Here is a 20,788-nt window from a genome sequence, read left to right as displayed (position 1 = left end):
CTGATATTGGTAAAAACATAGCTAGTTGAAGTAGTAACAAAAGCTGAGGATGTCTGACCTGAGCCTGATGGTGGCGCTGTAGAGCAGGATGAGTAAAGACAAACCAGCAACAGTGGCCAAAACAGAGCGCATCCAGAAACTGAGCTGGCAGAAGTTACAGTACTGGATAATAGCAATAATGAGAGCACAGCACAGGAACATGGTCACCTACAGAACCAGAAAAGGAAAGAGCGCAAGTTTAAACAGTGAACCAATCACTGACAAACATTTACAAACCAGGGCTGTGGGATTGTGTGTATCTGAACCTGTAATGAGCTCAGCAATCTCAGCATACAGTATGTTCCAATATAAAATCCTCAATGCATTGCATACTATACAGTCACAATACAGCATGATCCTGTAGAGTAACACTGTTATTACCCTAGGGATACACTTTGATCAAACAGGCTTCAAGAAACTGGGGAAAATTAACACTCTTTAAGATGAAGGTATACTGTAATAAGCTTGTGAAACCACTTTTGTTGGTAAACAGTGTGTTTTTGTGTTCGGAAGAATGTTTACTTTGATTTGCATACCGCTTTTTGAAGAATAAAACTCTCTAGGGATGTCAGAACTAATACAATTTAAAAAACAGAGTAACTAAAATGTAATAGCAAAGAAACCCCTTAATAAATTCCCATGTTTGTTTTAATGGTAACACTTTACGATAAGGTCTCATTTGTTAACATTAATGTATTAACTAACCATGAGCAATACATTCGTTAGAATATTTATTAATCTTTGATAATGTTAGTTAATAAAAATAGTCGTTCATTGTTCATGTTACTTCACAGTGCATTAATGTTAACAAATACAAATTCTGATTTGAATAATGCATTAGTAAATGATGAAATTAACATTAACTAAGATTAATAAATGCTGTAGAAGTTTTGTTTATTGTTAGTTCATGTTAACTAATGAAACCTTATTGTAAAGTGTTACCGTTTAAATGTTATTTAATGTTTAATACATTTCTTAATATTCTATTCTAAACATATTAAGTTACGAGTTTGTTAAAAAAGGTGGTTTACATTTACATTATTTGCATTGTACTAGAGAACTTTGACTTCAAGTTGAGAGCTGAGAAAGCAGAAGATGAAGTTTATATTACATTCTTTTAATTTGTTAAATGATTTCATTTTCCAGCACAAACTTACACAAGTGTTCAAACGTCTTATGCTGTGCATTTATGTGATCAAAAATACAGTTAAAATATTGTAAAATATTGTTACAATTTAAAACAACTGTTTTCTATGTGAATATATTTAAAAATGTAATTTATTCCTGTGATCAAAACTGAATTGTCAGCATTAGTCTTGAGTGTCACATGATTCTTCAGAAATCATTCTAATATGACGATTTGATACTCAAGAAGCATTTCTGATTTTTATCATTGTTGAAATGTAAAAAAAAAAGTGTGATATTTTTTCCCAGGATACTTTGATAAAGTTAAAAAGACCAGCATTTATAGGAGTAGGAGGGATGTTGAGGACGTCACCTGGATGGGCAGCTCCAGAATGTTAGCCAGGTGGGAGAAGACAGACACAGCAGGAAGTGAAACGAGCACAGCCCCGATCACATGACGTGGGATCCAGCCAGAGACCAGCTTCAACAGAGACCGGGTACAGTTCTGCACATCATCCAGGCAAAAGATCATACTGCAAAACAGGGATTAGAAAAGTTACACTCACATATAAATAACTATTTTGTCTAAATAATTTAAAAATTATACACTAAAAACTAAATGCTTTCTAAACTAAATGTTTCAAATGCTTTAAATTAATTTAGGCTTCACAACATTATAATGATTGATAATAAATGATTGCGTTTGAGATTTGCTGAAGATTACATTTCACTTAAATTATTTTACAAATGATGGAGCCCCACATATGACATGTGGACATATTTATATATTTATATATATATATATATATATAGATAGATAGATAGATAGTACAAAGTTGCCACAATTTAGTAAAACAATGAAATTAGTTCTTAATTCGTGGTTACAATATCATATTTTTCTTTTTTTTCTGCTTGACATATGCAGGGCTCTGTAATAAATTATTAATCATTAGTGTTAATAATTTACACTAATAAGGTATTTATAAATATTTAAATGATCAGTTTAATTATAATAAATAAAGTTAATTTTTAAAAAGACTAATACTTTAAGTGAGCGTCAAATGACAGTAAAGGAAATTTAATTGTACAAACAAGGGAAATGAGCATTAATTAAATTAACCAATAACCATTTGTATGATATGTAAACATGGGTTGTCATATGATTTATGTATGATCAGTTTCATAAACTGTATGGGCTGCACATCAAACTCTGCATGATCTGAACCCTTTTTTTTTCGTGTTGTTTTACAAGACAATCCAACTTACCGAACGGACAAAATGAGAGAAACCAGTTCCAACAGAGCGGCAGTGATTGCCAGTCCGAGCGTGGTTGCCATGGGCGTCTCCATGGAAACAAGGGGATACAGGAAGCAGGCGATGGTCAGGGCGAGAAAAACAGCACAAGACAGCAAAACATCAAGCAGAGAGCTGAAGACTGGACTCGCAAACGTCTGCACCGGCACGTGATTCACCACCTGGTGGAAACGCAGAGCAGAAGACACTGATTTGATGAGATTGCAGTACTCTGAATAACCAGAAGAGGTCTATGCATGACTGTTTTAAGATCTACATGTTTCTTTGGTAGGAGAGTGTGTGCCACTGTTTTATTTGACCATCATTGAGATATTTTCCCAACTTTTATTAATATTTTAAAAAGGTTGAGTTAGTAAGTAGTGTGCTTAAACTCACGGTTATGGTAAGTGGCGTGACATTTCACAAACACGCTTGAAGCGGTCAACCAATCACAACACACAGGTGCATCTGACCAATCAGAGCACACTGTGCTTTTTGGAAGGAGGGGCTTCATAGAGACAGGAACTAAACCAAAGAGTATAGAAGTAACTTCTATACTCTTTGACTAAACAGAGGTGTGTTGCCTGGACAACAACGCTGATGAACTACCATAGTATGATGCATTGTTGGAGAAACTAACCAACCTGTTTCCTAAAGCTGTAGTAACATGGTCGCACCTCTGTCGTTTGAACCACGTTGGTTCAACAATATAGGACTGTCGTTACTGTGCCCAAAAGAGCATGATCTATTTAAAGGCAGGGTGGTGATTTGTTCCAGAAAATGTTTTTGTCATGCTGGTTGAAAGTCTCTTTACATCATGATAGCCATCACTAAGTTAAGTGATCTAAATATATGTATATGTATATGTATACATGTTTATGTATATTGAAGTATGATATTACATTATATTATATTATATATTATATTTCATCTGTGGAAGGCATAGGACCATAAAATGTTCATCCAATCATTGCATTCGATCATTGTATACAATGTCCTACCTGTCAGTCAACATATGTATTTCTATACCTGTATTTCATGCTATGCAGAGTTAGACAGACGTCAGTCACCGAGCAGCGCAACCAAAACAGCAGCTGCCTTTTACAGTTCCTCCTGAACCAAAACAACCAGCTTATGCTGCGTTCACAACATGACTACTGTAATTTGGAAGAGATGGTTCGTGAGTCGAATTTATGCGTTCCAGTGTCAACACTTTCAGCTGTGAAATGAATCTGCACTGCAGCAGTCAGGTGGTACAGGTCAGAGCTCTTTAAGTTGTTTGTGTTCATTATTATTGTCATGTTATGTGCTTTGAGACATGAGGTATTTTAACGAAATTGTAGGTTTGCAGACTCTGCTGTGTGCGTTCATGTGTTTTGAAGGAGGCGTGGCTTTGGAAGCGCTCTGAAGGGACGGTGGGATCTTGTGCTTTCAAAGCTAGCTCGCTATTGCTAGCTGCTCCGAAAATTCCAAATGTCCACATGTCATTTTAACAAGAAGCTTCTAACCACAGTTTAAAGATTGCAATGCTGTTTGAGAATGTTCGTTGGAACTATGGTTTCAGCAAACCTATGTTGGTAACAACGGAACTTGCGACCATAGTTGGCTAACGATGCTTTCGGGGAAAACCCCCAGGAGTGTTACTGACAAACTGGGAAGAGAGTTGCTGCAACAATGTAAAATATGTGAAAAATAATGTTTTTTAACGTGAAAACCCCAAAAACAAGACTTTGTAAAAGGGCATAATAGGTTCTCTTCAGTATATTTTTATTTGAGGTTTTTTATGGTTTTAGTTAAGTATAATGACCCCAGCGTGTACCTCCTCGTGGTAGCTGTTGCGGTACGCTGACTCCAGAGGTTTTTCCAAGAAGTTCAAACTCAGCTTGTTGATGGGTGGCTTGAAGAAGTAATCCTTCATCAGACTAACACAAACACAACATGGAGAGAACAAGAAAGAACGGAAATGAAACATTGAATCACAAAAGGACTACTTACTAAATGTACAAAATCTTCTCTCGCTCACCTGTCTTCCTTTATCACTTCCACAAAGTGTGCGTCACTTTTCTCTCGAAAGTTTTTGGAGCGGAGCGGGAGGATCGCCGAGTGGTCCTTACTGCCGCCTCCTTCTGCGGTCAGACTTCCAGCCCAGCTCCTGTCCTTCTCCTGCAGTTTGTCACACAGAGACGACTGGCTGACTCCCACCCGCTCCTCGCACAGAGGACTCAACAGCCCGTTCAGGGTTTTAGGGCTGCGGCCTGCAGGAAACTGTGCAAAACAAACAGAACTCAAGAGTCGTTCTTTGGGAATCAGACTACAGAGGACCGGTTCTAAAAGATTCATTCGTTCAGGAATTTGACTACACGGGTCATTAGGTAGGTTCATCAAAATGAACCAGTTCAAAAGAGCCATTCATCCAGGAATTTGGACTGGAAGCATTACATTCATCAAAAAGAACCATTCGTTCAGAAATCGGTCCTAGTGCAGATCATTAAAAAGAACTTGCTCAAATGAGACATACGACTACACTGGCCACTGAATCATTAAGAACCCGTTTGAAAGATTAATTTGTTCAGCAATTGGACTACACTGGCCATGTTGTAAGTTTAAGGTTCCGATTCCTCAAAAAGAACCAGTTCAAAAAGAGCCATTTGTCCAGGAATTGGTTCTAAAGCAGATCAATAAAAAGAAGTAGCTCAAAACATTTACTAAAAGTGGCGCTTTTCCACTACACAGTACCAGCTCGCCTCGGCTCGGCTCTGTTTGGTTTTCCACTGTGTAAAAGTTGTACCTGTACCTGCTTCCAGGTACTTTTTTTCGTACCACCTCCGGCGAGGTTCTAAGCGGGCTGAGGCGAGCTGAGGCGATACTAAAATGTGACGTGAAAACACGGCAGACTGCTGATTGGTCAGAGAGAATCGTCACTATTCACTGCGTCATCATTGCACGCGCCAGACGGAGTATCCTGAATAAAAAACAGCAAAAACAATAACAAAAACATCCAAAAACAGCATACACGCGATTTCCTCCATTGTCCTGTGTGTGTAGGTAGCGGGTGTGTCTCGCGCATCTCGCGTAAAAGATTAAGTCACGGCAGTTTCCTGCGGCGTCGCTATGACGACCAGGTACTATTGTGGAGGTACTATCTGCAATGGAAAACGGAGCGAAAAGCGAGCCGAGCCGAGCTGGTACTGGTAATGGAAAAGCGCCATAAAAGGAACCAGTTTGAAAGATTAATTTGTTTGGGAATTGGACTGCAATGGTCTGGCTGTAGGTTTTTGATTCTTCTGATTCAACTGATTTGGGAATCGGACTACTCTGGCCATGCTGTATGTTTTCGGTTCACTAAAAGGAACCAATTCCAAAACTTATTTTGTTCAGGAACTGGACTGCTCTGGTTGTGATGTAGGTTTTTGATTCATCAAAAAGAACCAGTTCAAAAGAGCCAGTCATCCAGGAATCTGTTCTAATGCAGGTCAATAAAAAGAACCAGTTCAAAAGAGCCATTCGCCCAGGCATAATTTCAAATGAAGATCACTAACAAGAACTAGCTCAAAAGAGTCATTGGTTTGGGAATCACGCTACATTGGCCACATTGTATGTTTTTAGCCGCTTTTCCACCGAAATTACCCGGAACAATTTGTCCCAGGAACTTTTTTCCCAGGAACCTTTTTTGCCCCAGACCGGTTGCTTTCTGCGTTTACACCGCGGTCTAAAGTACCGGGAAGGTAAACTGCGCGCAACTGCTCCTCCCAGTCTGCGACGGACAGTAATCAGTTTTGAGCGCCAAGTATGGAGGAGATTCAAACTGTGCTGCAGTTATTGGTTTACTAACGAGGTAGGCTAATTAACATAACAAAATAGACGAGCACTGATACTAAAGCGTGTTCAGAAAGCTCGTATGCGTATAAAATTAGACAAGGTACGTTGTGAGATGACTGGGACGAACGCGCAAAAAATTCCTTTTGCGCAAATACTCTTAAAAAAAGCCTGAACCCCGTCTATCAATCATAAATAGTGACAGTCTTGTAAATAGTTGTTTGTTACCAACCTCAATGCGCTATTTCAATCCTGTTATAGTAAATTTGTAACATGGTTTGCCTTGCAATAGATGACAATGTGTAAACATAATGACTTAATATTAAAAGCTGTGGCAGAAAAGAGACGAGCACTGATAAAGCGTGTTCAGAGCTCGTAATGCTAACGTTAGATATAAAATTGTATGTTATCAGCTATTGCGGACATTGGCCGTGAGATGGCTGTGACGAACGCGCAGAAAGTTTCCTCTTCCACAAATACCCAAATAATAAAGCCTGAAACTCGTCGCCAGTCCCCCAGTTTTTTTTATTAAATTCCATATTTGCAGACAGACAACTTTACTGCATGAAGCCACTTTTTAAAAGGGAGGTTAAAAATAAAGAAAATGCTGCGTGGAGTCATCCAACCAAAATGCGGCGTGAACACAACCAATCAGCTTGTGCAGCGCACAAGTCCCACCCCTGAAAGTTCCTGAACTTTGAAAAAGTACTACCTCGTGAGCAGGGACTATCGGAGGGGGAAATATTTACCCGGAACTTCATTTAGACCCTGGTTCCTGCGGTGTAAACACATCGAGTACCAGCCCAAAGTTCCTAGTTCCTGGGGAAAGTTCCTGCGGTGGAAACGCGGCTTTTGATTCACTAAAAAGTACCAGTCTGAAAGATTCATTAGTTCAGGAATCAGACTCCAGTAGTCGAGCTGTAGATTTTTGACTGATCAAAAAGAGAACCATTTTGTCCAGGAATTGATTCTAATGTTGACTAAATGATTGAACTTTAGTAGTGTGTATGGAAAAGAGCAGCGTTTTGGCCACGTCATATAAAATCTGCCCACTCTTTAAGTTTATTTGGGACTAAAACGTACATAAAACCTCTCAGCTTAAGTGTTTAACTAATTACATCAACTTTAACATTGCACAATATACTTATTAACCCAGAACCAGTGAGGACTGGCATTTCTGCTTATGAACACCTGATGAAATTTGGGTACATTGGGTTCTTGCACCAAGGTGTGTGCTTTCATTGTGCAATTTTTTTATTATTTTTTTGGTGTTCCTATCTGTTAGTTTAGTTTTGTTACATACCTTGCTGCTGTTGGCTCTATGTTCATCCTGGCAGCCATTTCGAGTTGCCTCATCTGCTATCGGACTGTCAACGGCATCTACGGAGATGCAACACACAGGCTGTGGAGGGAAAGAGACAAACAACAAAAAGAAAAAGGATAGTTCACTTAAAAAGTCAGTAATGACAGATTTATTAGAACTGTTCATTTAATATAATTTGTGTATTTAAAACAGCATTTCTGTGCGTGTTGAGGGACGTACCTTGCTGTGTGAGAGAGGTTCTGTGAGGACGCTGTGCGTGAGATCTGGAGTGTGCGTGTTTGAAGATGGATTTAATATTTCGCCATAGTCCCGGCCCAAACTGAGCTGGAAACAGCCACACTGTGAGCCCATCTTCCGGCCCGAGATCAGATACGTCTTTAAACCTACAAAACAAAAGAAAAATGCATTGAAATCACCTCATGTCAATTTCCTCTACATATTTCCCAGCAGTCCTTAGAAGGTTTTTCACAAATCTATAAGCAGATTTGATATTCCTTACAATCTCACAAGACGTCATCACGATATTTAACTACTGATTGGGTTCATATAAAACATCTAGCTTTAGGCTACTCGAGTAATGATTTATTACTCTAAAATGAACTGTAATTAGATCATATACTTTCAGCAAATCTACTTTTCCTATGAGGGCAAACAAGGTCTGATCCCTGCTGATACTAAGCAGACACACATCAAGCGCTTGAAAGCACCTGAGCACGTTTGTTTCAGCACTGGTGTTTACATTAAACAACACTAAGCACGAGGATGAGCGCTTCTGTTGTACCAACACTCACACACACTTTAGTGTCCGGAGGAGAAGCTCTGTTGCACCAATACAGGCAAAAGCAAACAGAAAGTGATTACAGCAGGGCAGTATCAGCCTGTTCAAACAGAAGGCTTACAAGCTAACCGTGTTACACTCATATATAATCTCCTAAAACACACACAGGCTAAGTGTCAGCGCTAACACTGCTGCAGGGAAATGTCTGTACATATTTGTGCGTAAACTACATTGTATAGCCTCCAGGGACATTTTCTCAGTTGCTCAAGCAGCTTCTGTGAGAGATGAAAGACACGTCTGAGAATAAGCAGGTCCGTCCTCTCGACTATAACTTACCCGAGTTGTGAGCGTCCAGCCTAACAAACATCATAAAGATCAGCTCTTCTGTTTCTCATACACATCAACACAGTAGCACAACCATGCAATATTCAACACGATTATGTGATGCGTTCATGGAATTGTGATAACCATTATCGTGCACTTGAAAGGCAAGTCAAATGTTGCCAGCCAAAAAAAGTATTTTTTGAACATTTACAAAAAATAACGATATTAATTTGGCTAGATTCTAATGTTGATGTGCGAATGCTGACAGTTCATGACAAAGGAGTCAGTGGTATAAAGATCAGGGTTTTGATCCTGTATTGAAAATATTTTGGAAGCTACTAGGGGTGTAACGATACCCTCACGTCACGATTCGACATCACGATACTGAACTCACGATACCATATTATTGCGATACTCCAAGACATATTGTAAAGGGTTAGCAAAAAAAAAGTACTGTTGATTAAAATGCTAAATATTGTATTACACTGTGTGTGTAAATTAATGAATTCAGACTTGGTGCTGGAAACCCAATGCACAGGACAATGGTGACACCAGAATAAGAATATTCATGATTCTGAAGCTGAAAATACAGAATTATTTTAGACGAATATTCTTGCACCGTCACTGACTAGATATAATTCAAATAATATAGGCCACTTTTTACTGGTAACATAAGACATTTGGCATTATCAGGAGGACCCACAAATATTCCCCCATTGCAGCATTATACATTATATTCAATGTTATAGCAGTTTAATGTAGTACTCACACTAAAACTCAGTAAACTTTTTTTTTTTTTTTTTTTTACACAGATATTTTTATTTTAGGTGAACTATCCACAATACATACTGTTGCATTTTTGTATTGCGATATATTGTGACACGATATATTGTTACACCCCTATCAGCCACCAACATGAATCTGCCCCGCTAAAGATTTCTTTGGTAATTTAATGCCGCGACACCTGCTATTCTACAGTACCCACTGATAGCTGGCTGCTTTAAAACACTCCTGTGAGAGTTTTTGCAGCGTTGAGCTTGGTAGCCAATCACAGACGTATCTGTTGAGCACGTGAGCGCAATGGCCAATCAGATGTGTTTAAGTTAGTCAGAATCCGCTCAAAACGGCAGAGTATTCGGTTCAGTGCAGGTTCTGCACGCTTGCGATTCCTTTCATTAGAACTAACGAAGTATAAACACAATGTCAATAAGAGATTCATTGCACGCAGTACACAGTGTAAAAGTAATTGATAGGCAGCTTTAGTGAATATTATACTTTATATAATATATATTTTCATGCTGAATGAACACCTGATGATTGCGGATTAAATCGGTTGAAAATGAAAACATTTTCTACATAATGCGTTACTTCGTTGTTTATTTTATTCCTAACTTTTTTTAAAAATCAGGTCACTTGACTTTTTACATATAAATTTAAGTAAGTTCTAAGCACCTTGTTCTATGATCCTGCAGTGATTATTTTTAGAATAAATAGGATAAGTTAATATTACAAACAGTTTCTTTGCATTTATTTTGGATTTATTCTCATGGGTCGGGTCCTTTGTACTGTGGATGACACTGTTTGTCTGCCACCACTGAAGACCATTTTTGACCCAGGAAAAACCCTGTAAGATGCAACTTTAGGATGTGGCAAGTAGTCCTTCTCAAAAGTATGTACTTTTCCATCACGAGCACATAGCAGAAGTATGCAAACTGATATACAGCCACTGTTTCATGCTCAGCTACAACGAGCCACAAACACAGGCCCACTTCCAAACAAGCTTGGTGCCAAAGTACATACAGATCTGTACACATAAAATTGACAGTTGTTCAAACACAATGGGGCCGCAGAGGCCACATCAATGAGCCATTCACGAACATCAAGCCCCTTTTAGCCTCTTTGTGCTGGAGACACAGATTGATGCAGACCCAAGCCACAATTCAGAACAGAGCTAATGAGCTTCTGGGTCAGAACCTGTCTGAGCTGGATGGCCATATGGGCCCGTTCCTCCCAAGAGATCTGGACTCAAGGAAGTCATAAATAGTCCTTTGACCTCTCAAACATGGGAACTGAAAGCAGGCTGGGATCAGGGGATATTCTTGTAGTACACACAACCCCGGAGGCACTGCCTTCTTCCAGGGAACTGCCATAAAATAATTCAACATGGCTGGGAATCCCAGCCTGTGATTAAACCACAAGGTTCCCCGGACTAGAATTTCCATTGAATTACATTAGCATATGCAGCCACAGATATATCGACACATGCAAACATTCATCTGTAGTTCATCGGTGCAGGAACTAATGGCGCTTTTCCACTGCATGGTATGGTACGACTCGGTTCGGTACGGCACGCTTTGGCGCTTTTCCACTGCATGGTACGGTACGGTACGGCTCGCTTCGGCTTGCTTTAAATGGTACCACCTCTGTTGAGGTTCCAAGCGTACCGTACCTATACTCAGGGGCGTAATTTGTGGGGGGGTTGGGGGGGACATAACCCCCCCAATATTTAAATCTATGCATTACAACCCCCCCAATATTTATACCATGATCACATGAAAAGGAGGCATACCCAAACTACAACCCCCCCAATGTTCAAACCAAATCTACGCCCTTGCCTATACTAAAATGTGACGTGAAAACACTGCAGATCACTGATTGGTCAGACAGAATCGTCACTACCAGCGTCATTGTATTTGCGACACGAGACAATAAACCCGCTAGATTTAAATAGCCAGTAGACAACAGCCAACGCTGTAGCACCTGTTTTTAAAGTATTTGCTTGAAAAATGAAGTAAAAAATTTCAAAAAAAGAAATGGCTGAATCGTGGTCAGTGGACGAGGTGCAGACTAGGGCTGAACGATATATCGTTATCGTATCTATATCTAGATATGAACTTTCAAGATATTACTATCGAAAAAAGCAACGATATAGACGATATAGATTTCCCCTCTCCGCGCTCGCCCTGCATACAACTCTGGCAGTCACAACAAATATCAGTTTTACGAGTGCCCTTGAATGCACCGCTAAAGCCAGCGCGCGCACACTACCAGGGACGTGGGAACTATATTGTGAGAGCGGGGGGCGGCGTTTCCATGGTGACGCGTCATTGCTTGTCACGTGACACACCGCAGCAGCAACAGCGCTGAATGAATGATGATCTGCTTTTATGTCATTTTTCCTTTTTTATTCAGAATATTCACAAATGTGTTAGCTATGGCATGAAATATCGGATATTCCGATTGTCAAATACATGCAAGTGGAAGTATATTGTTGTTTAAACACCTTTATAACGATCGCGATAGTTGAGCTGTATGCGCGATGGGCGCCGCCGTGTTAGTTTGTGCCGCAGACGCAGTTCAGAGAATCGGATCTGTTGGATTTACAACCTCTATGTTTACAACACGTGAATTCATCCACTTCTCCCGAAATACTTAAAAGTAAGTGGCTGGTGAACTGGGAATAGAATAGAGTAAACATTGAAGTTACTTACACAATGTGTATCTGATATGAATAAAACGTGTCGAATTAAAGTTATAATGGAAAGGATTATTATTACCTCTTCCATAGACATCAGTGTGTATTTTACAAACTCTAAATGTATTGTTTTTTTAGTACTCACGTAGTCATATCGTATTGTATCGATATCGAGATATCTGGCATGAAAATCGAGATATGAAATTTTGTCCATATTGTTCAGCCCTAGTGCAGACGTTCCTCTCGTTGGTTGCCGAGGAGCGGAGTAGAGGCGGCAAATATAACGATCAGTCCCACCCACTTTGAAGCGGTACTAACTGCAGTGGAAAAGCAACCGAGCTAAAGCGAACCGAACCGTGCCATACCGAGTCGAGTCGTACCACGCAGTGGACAAGCGAAGCGAGTCGAACCGCATCGAGCCGAACCGAGCCGTACCATGCAGTGGAAAAGCGCCATTAGTGGCACCTTCCTGTCATTGCTGCCCCTTGATGATAGTATCCCAATTATATTTTGCCAACTGTATGTGTAGCACATGAATTTAAGTGCTTGTTGCTTTATTTACAGCATGCCTGGTTAGGACACACTGAGCTTTTTTTTTTTTTTTTTTTTTTTAAGTCATTTACAGATAGAAATCAGAAAGATACAGTAGCACAAACAGCACATTTAGAAAGTAAGACGGTGACTGACTTACTACTGACAAACATTAGTGAGATTCAGTGGGGGGAAAAGCAAGCAGAACTAAAAGCAGGTGCTTCGCCTCAGAGTTGCAATATGCCATTTCCTCTCTAGCAGTATCTAATGCTTCAGGCATTTACAAGAGAAACTGTTTATTATAGGTGCAGTTGGGAACCTTATAAAGTAGCATCACAACTGACATAAGTATCATAAGAAAACACAAGAAAATGCACGTTATACCAAGCAGAACTGACACACTGATTCCTCGCATGACTCAAAAGGATAAATGAAAGCATTTTTTCATTAGTAATATCAAATAAGATTTTAAATATTAATATAAAAGATCTGATAAAAAGCAGGTCACAGCTCATTTATCTGTTGGTGGTCATTGATCAGAGGAGGATGGACGATCTGCACGTAAGAGAGATGGAGAGAGCGAATTATCTCCTGATGGACTTTATTGATTGCCATTAACCGAGTGAAGAATCCACCCAGCATGCCTCAGCAAAGTTCTGCTTGGGATTTTGCATCTAAAACAAAAAGATGTAAAAGGGATGCACAATAATGACAATACCTGTTCATTTTTAATGTTATATTTATCGGCCGATAAGACAATTAGGCCGATGTATTAAAGCAGATAAATAATGTATTATTTCCTTCAGCTGAGACACTTCAGATGTGCACAGATGGTTTGAACTGCATGAAATATGATTGGAATCACTTCGAAAAGGAAAACACTTTCACTTTCAAGTCTGTCATATAAGTTACATCAAATTATAATGAGAACACCACTGTAAAAGAATGTTGTGAATTCTTTGTTCGCCCCCGGTTTGACGTGTTGTTACGGGAAGAGCGCATCCACACCTACACGACTAGCACAGTCAAGTTTGCTGGTGCATTCACAGCCTTTTAACTTTGTGCAATTGTAAATTGTAATATTGTTTTGTCTTGACCCACCTGGAAGGCACAGGTGAGTATTCTTAAAACTAGTATAGATGGCCAATCAAAAAGCAAAGACCTAGACACCAAGGAGGAACCATCTGAGACCTGGGGGAATAAAAGAGTTCATCACATCTGTTCTAGCTAGGCTAGGCCTACATGAGGTGCCTCTTGTGGATCAAACTTATTGGATATTGCAACCCAAACCTGGTCACCCCCTGGAGCAGGGGTTTCAAACTCTGCTCCTGCAAGGCTACTACGCTGCAGAGTTTAGCTTGAACCTCAATTAAACACAGCCAGATAATCAAAGTATTAAGGATTACAGGCAGGTGTGTTGGCACAGGGTGGAACTAAAATCTGTAGGACGGCAACCCTTCAAGAACAGGGTTTACCACAGGGGTAGAAGACCCTGCTCCCGTAGGGCTACCATACTGCAGAGTTGAGCACCAGTCTATATCAAGCAAAGCTGAACCAGCTAATAAAGACGTTCAGGGATTACTTAAAAAAAGATAACAGACAGGTGTGTTGGAGTATAGCTGGATATCTCCAAAAGCAGGGTTGGCTTCACTTGGTTTACCATGAAAAAGTGAAGTACTTACGTCAGTGGCCCCAACTTTCTGTTCCTAAAGACTTCCCAACATTACGCATTTTGGATGTCACCTAGGGTTGGGTACCGAACTCGGTACTTTTAACGGCACCGACAGAATTACGTCGGTACTACAAAGTACCGATTTACATTAAATCAATCGGTGGCAAATTTTGGTACCTGAGAACACATCTGGACGCGAGAGCAAGACTACTGAAATACGAATCCTGCATGTTCTGCGTGTCTCTGTGTGAATGAGTGGCGCAGACGCGCTGTCATTTACCAAACACACTGAAGCACGCGTGACGCTCGCAGTGTTTTTCAGCCTCTGCAGTCTCACAATATGAGAAAATGAATGCATTTCCAGAGCCGCTCTGAGAGTCACTGAAGTTCATCAGCATTTTACAGTTTCATTTAAGAAAAACTATCATTATATCATTAACACACGGAAACTCAAAGGCCTTCACTACAACCTGTCAAAATAAAAGTTCGGTTTAACTTGATAATATATTACTGTTGTACAGTAGAATTTAGATATCTCAATTTAATAATAATACTAACACTAAAAATAATAAATCACACTTTTTCGCCTATGCTGTCAGATGTGGCGCATGTTTGAAAAAAAAAAGTTTATTTTCATATAAAATATCAATTAAATGAATGTTTTATGTCCACATTTGATTACAAGAAAATTCACAACATAGAATTTGTAAAAAAAAAAATATATATATATATATATATATATATATATATATATTTTTTTTTTTTTATAGAAATGATTATTATTTATTTTTTACTAAAATGGTTGTTTTTATTAATATTCAAGCACAGACAATGGCAGACAGCGACCAAGGCAGCTCTGACATAATGTCAATAACACTTCTACAAATGACTTTGTTTCTTTACAGTTATTGAGGTAAACATGCCTAAATTACCGAAAAAAAGTACCATTGGGTACCGGCACCGAATCTCAGGTATCGGTTAAAATGTGACCGGTACCCAACCCTAATGTCGCCCTAATCTGACATGTCAATTTCCGGTCTAGAGCCTCTACTAATGAACTAATGGTTGAGTCAGCTGTATTCGATTATGGAGGCATCTAAAGCAATGCTCTGTTTTTGGAGCCTCCAGGAACAAGTAAGGAAGCACTGATTTAATAACTGTTAAAAGGATCAAAAACATGGACATGTAAATATAAAATTATGATGTTTTAGATGTTTTAACCATCTAAGTGGACTTCATTGGAAGATGCAACAAAAAAAAACACCATAGAATAACACCATTTAACTCTGAAAAAATCTTAATACATCAGTTTCATGTTTCACTGCAAGTGCACTTTTCTGACTTCTAAGCTGATTCAATCACTGTTTCACCATCACACTCTCTTTATTTTTGGCGTGTTTTTCTGAGTAAAGAAAACCAAAAAGATAAGCCTAGTCTTGTCAGGGCAGGATGCCCACAGTAGGTCAGGTGAAAGAGAGATTGAGAGACTGCCTCTTCACATGGACTGACTGTGACATTCCTCATGAGCATCCAAAGTCTCCAGAGTCAGTCCCTTCATATTACTCCATTCATTGCAGAAGTGAAGGAATGAAGGAAGAACAGGAACCCTCCAGAAAATTAAACTTACCAGGTCAAAGTAAACAATTGTCCAATCAGTTCAGTCTCTAGGATATTTTGGTACCTAGTTTTGACTGAGGATCCTCCTTCATGCAAGTGTATGGGATTTCGTGGCAAGTCAGATTGCCCAAAAGTTTAATACGTTAGGGGTCATGGATTTGCTCCAATCCCGAAGCTTCAAGTAGAAGCAATCGTTTGCCCGAGGAAGCACCCGTTGAAATGTCACAGATTATTGTGCGGTTTTCCTACAATACTTCAGAGCATCTTAGTAGTGAGATCTGTACTGTTAACAGATCGCAGAAAGCTTGCCCTGCATTCACTTCCTGTCACATGACCTTTGACCCAAGCAACTGTGGTCTTTGCCCTGCTGGGTCACGTGCCCTGCAACTCCAGAGATGACAACTTAATGCATCTAGTGCATTGGTTTATCCCAAAACACATCTAAAATAATCCAGTGGAAATTTAACAAGCTAATTAGCGTGATGCAAGGACGACCTGTCCCTAAATCTCAAAGTGTCTCTTCCTCTGAAAGATGGCAGTAACTTACTCCCACTCGCTCTCTCTCTTCCTCTCCTGGCTAACCACAACTTTCCACTTGCTCTGGAAACCTTTGTAGTGCAGACAAAAACAGAGGGAAGGGTAGCAAAGATGAAAAAAACAATGCAAAGAGGTGATAAAGAGATCAAACTGAACAGACTAAGTCAGTGTGTGAAGCATTAAATTCATTTTAAGAATTTCTTTGGGGTGCAATCAGTTCAGGTTCATCTTGCAAGACCTGGTCACGTCACATTTTAAGATGAATGGAAAGATGTCTGTCGGCTCTAGGCCAGATGTTTTCACACCGCTTCCTGTTTGCTCATCTTTGGTTTTCTCTTTATGAATGTGTCTCAGTCTTTTCCACTCGTCCAATAGCCTCGTTTGTTCTTCTTTCTGACTTCCTGTCTCCAGCTCTCTTTTCACATGTGTGTCTTCCGTGAACTGTGTCCTTGCTGTTCTGCTGATAATTTTGTTTCCATTTCTCTTTCTCAGAGGTGGGCGGGGAATGAAGAGATGAGTAGAAGAGGACAGAGAGAAAAAGAGTGTGTCCTGTGTGGTTTCAGATGACACCATATTAGGATACAGTGATGAGCCCAAGGATACGCACAACTCCCTCCCCTCGACTTGCTCTCTCGCTCAATTCAATTTAAAGCTTTATGTGAATGAGAAAAATTGTTTTGTATTATCAAAGAAATGACAAAAGACCAAACTGAACAAGTACAGAAAACAGTAATAAATGGGCAGAAAAATTAAAGCATTAATTTAGTGTGATTAATCACACACACACAAAAAACGGGTATGTAAATTCTGTGATGAAATCGGTGTTTTATTATTAAAGCGGTGGAATACTAATCGTTTTTACTTGCATCGTGATGCTGAGGTGAACGTTTCTGCTAGGGCTGCACAATTAATCGAATTTCTAATCGCGATTACGGATGCCACGATTACGTAATCGTTCAAAGCCGCGATAAAAATAAATAAAAAAAAGCTTACAATATTCTGCGTGGTGTGTTTAGAGCATGTTACGTTGTGAGAGGCGAATACGACTACTTCAGAGAACCCAGCACAATAGGAACTACCAGAGACGTAAGTGTACACTGAAATAAAGTCTCTAACCTCAGAAAACGACTTTCCTGTCCTCTCAGCCGCTATACTGCAGTAGCGCGCACTCTTCAATTGCACGCGCAAATGCGGCGGAGCGCGCTGTGTATCGCTTCACTATATAAAGCGCAAAATAAACTAGATGCGAAAGTTCGTCGAGACAAACTTTAAGTTGGCTTGATAAAGTCGGACCAGAAAGTTTGAAGAAGTTTGAAGTTTAAATTAGTTTGAAGTTTAAATTAGTTTGAAGTTTAAAGTAGTTTGAAGTTTAAAGTATTTAAAAGTAGTTTAAAGTATTTTGAGTGGTTGGTTAGTTGTCACAGATGGTTACTATGGAGTTTTTATAGAGTTCTTAGCATGATCTTGGCATTATTTAACACAAAGAAAGAAAGAAAGATAGGTTAGAAAGATAAAAAGGTTAGAAAGAAAGATTAGTTCGAAAGAAAGAAAGAAAGAAAGAAAGAAAGAAAGAAAGAAAGAAAGAAAGAAAGAAAGAAAGAAAGAAAAAGATTAGTTAGAAAGAATGAAGGAAAGATTAGTTAGTTAGAAAGAAAGAAAGATAGGTTAGAAAGATAAAAAGGTTAGAAAGAAAGATTAGTTAGAAAGAAAGAAAGAAAGAAAGAAAGAAAGAAAGAAAGAAAGAAAGAAAGAAAGAAAGAAAGAAAGAAAGAAAGAAAGAAAGAAAAAGAGAAAGAAAGAAAGAGAGAAAGATTAGTTAGAAAGAATGAAGGAAAGATTAGTTAGTTAGAAAGAAAGTTAGAAAGAAAGAAAGAAAGAAAGAAAGAAAGAAAGAAAGAAAGAAAGAAAGAAAGAAAGAAAGAAAGAAAGAAAGAAAGAAAGAAAGAAAGAAAGAAAGAAAGAAAGAAAGAAAAAGAGTAGTTAGAAAGAAAGAAAGAAAGAAAGAAAGAAAGAAAGAAAGAAAGAAAGAAAAAGAGTAGTTAGAAAGAAAGAAAGAAAGAAAGAAAGAAAGAAAGAAAGAAAGAAAGAAAGAAAGAAAGAAAGAAAGAAAGAAAAAGAAAGAAAGAGAAAGAGTAGTTAGAAAGAAAGAAAGAAAGAAAGAAAGAAAGAAAGAAAGAAAGAAAGAAAGAAAGAAAAAGAAAGAAAGAAAGAGAAAGATTAGTTAGAAAGAATGAAGGAAAGATAAGAAAGAAAGATAGGTTAGAAAGATAAAAAGGTTAGAAAGAAAGAAAGAACAAAAGAAAGAAAGATGGATTAGTTAGAAAGAAAGATAGATTAATTAGAAAGAAAGAAAGATGGATAAGTTAGAAAGAAAGAAAGAAAGAAAGAAAGAAAGAAAGAAAGAAAGAAAGAAAGAAAGAGAAAGAAAAAGAGTAGTAAGAAAGAAAGAAAGAAAGAAAGATCAGTTAGAAAAGAATGAAGGAAAGATTAGTTAGAAAGAAAGAAAGAAAGATAGGTTAGAAAGATAAAAAGGTTAGAAAGAAAGATTAGTTAGAAAGAAAGAAAGAAAGAAAGAAAGAAAGAAAGAAAGAAAGAAAGAAAGAAAGAAAGAAAGAAAGAGAGTAGTTAGAAAGAAAGAAAGAAAGAAAGAAAGAAAGAAAGAAAGAAAGAAAGAAAGAAAGAAAGAAAGAAAGAAAGAAAGAAAGAAAGAAAGAAAGATAGATTAGTTAGAAAGAATGAAGGAAATATTAGTTAGTTAGAAAGAAAGAAAGAAAGAAAGAAAGAAAGAAAGAAAGAAAGAAAGAAAGAAAGATAGATGGATTAGTTAGAGAGAAAGATAGATTAATTAGAGAGAAAGAAAGATGAATAAGTTAGAAAGAAAGATAGATAGATTAGAAAGAAAGAAAGAAAGAAAGAAAGATGGATTAGTTAGAAAGAAAGATAGATTAATTAGAAAGAAAGATGGATAAGTTAGAAAGAAAGATGGATTAGTTAAAAAGAGATAGATAGTTTAAAGTTTAAAGTAGTTTGAAGTAGATAGATGGATGAGTTTATTTGTTTAAATGAGTCTCAATGGCTCATATAGTATATAGAACGGCAGTTTGGTTTAGTCTTCAAGGTGTTTAGATTTAAATTTTTGTCGGTTTGAATTTTTTAGAACTCCCCAATGTAAGTCAATGGGAGTTTTTGAATGAGTTTTTTCGAGTTTTGATCGTCATTTTTAGGAAAACCGTAAGTCCGATCAGTCTGAAAATAGATAGCACACTTAGTCAGAAAAGTTTGAGTGTCTGAGCCGAGTTTGGAGTATGTAGAGTTAAAGCTCTAGGAGGAGTTACATATAGAAATTTTTAGTCTCAGAAGAATAATAAGTTTAAGTACAATATCAGTAAGTTGGCTTTCTCAAGCCAACTTAACAAGCATGCAACGTCGTTACGTTTTAAATTAGAAAAAAAAAAAAACGCGTTGTCCAGATTCAGTATCTGCGGTCAGATGAGATGGTGTCAGGCTATATGTCAGTGTCATTATTCTATCGTTATTTTCATAACTTGTTACGAAAAAAAACTCAGAAACCTCACCTCAGAAAAACTCAATTTCATGTCCTGTCATCGTTATACTGTGCTCGTAGCCTGCACTCGCACGCGCAAATGCGCCGGTGCGCGCTGTATCACTTCACTAAAGCGCAAAAGAAATACGAGCATGCAACGTCGTAAATTAGTAAGTAACAAAAAGGTAAAATACCAATAAATCAGGTTACTGGTACGTCATGTGTTTTGCATGCAGGTATGATGTTCATTCTATTTATCAGGAGCAGCTTCCATGTTTCTTTAACAGTTCTTGTAAGTATTGTGTATCACCATGGTAGCCTAACTGTTGTTTCCATATAACCCAAAAATGCCACTTATGGTTATTTCTATATTTTTATATGACTGTGGTGGCTCATACCAAGATTGTATTAACAAGAACTAGTTTGGGACTGCTATTTAATAGCTTAACCTCGTAGGCCTATACTGTTTATTTATCAGTATTAGTCATATTCATATTCTCAACAATTTTTGTGTAAACAAATGTATTATAATAGGCCTATATAATTCCTAAAAAGGTGGGTCGCAGCTTGATGACCATGGGGAAATGTGGGTCCCATGGCCAAACTATTCAAAACATCATTCAATGTGAATTGTGATAATCGTAATTAATAATCGCAATTACAATTTCAAGGGAATAATCGACGATTATGATTTGTCATAATCGTGCAGCCCT

General features: G+C 38.2%; 1 protein-coding gene across 1 annotated transcript in view; it reads right to left on the bottom strand.

The window, feature by feature from the left end:
* Positions 1–20,788, bottom strand: part of LOC311295516 (adenylate cyclase 9) — a 43,749-nt gene that overhangs the window by 7,266 nt on the left and 15,695 nt on the right. Inside the window, exons 2-8 of the mRNA XM_084416952.1 lie at positions 7,817–7,980; positions 7,577–7,675; positions 4,481–4,722; positions 4,277–4,379; positions 2,431–2,639; positions 1,538–1,697; positions 59–207 (exon numbers count right to left, since the gene is read on the bottom strand). Of these exons, the coding sequence (XP_084273078.1) occupies positions 59–207; positions 1,538–1,697; positions 2,431–2,639; positions 4,277–4,379; positions 4,481–4,722; positions 7,577–7,675; positions 7,817–7,980 (1,126 nt within the window). The remainder of the gene's footprint in view (positions 1–58; positions 208–1,537; positions 1,698–2,430; positions 2,640–4,276; positions 4,380–4,480; positions 4,723–7,576; positions 7,676–7,816; positions 7,981–20,788) is intronic.

The sequence above is a fragment of the Rutilus rutilus genome (assembly GCF_951802725.1).
Source record: "Rutilus rutilus genome assembly, chromosome: 8".
NCBI classification, from domain to species: domain Eukaryota; kingdom Metazoa; phylum Chordata; class Actinopteri; order Cypriniformes; family Leuciscidae; genus Rutilus; species Rutilus rutilus.
This window is presented reverse-complemented; position numbering and strand designations above follow the sequence as displayed.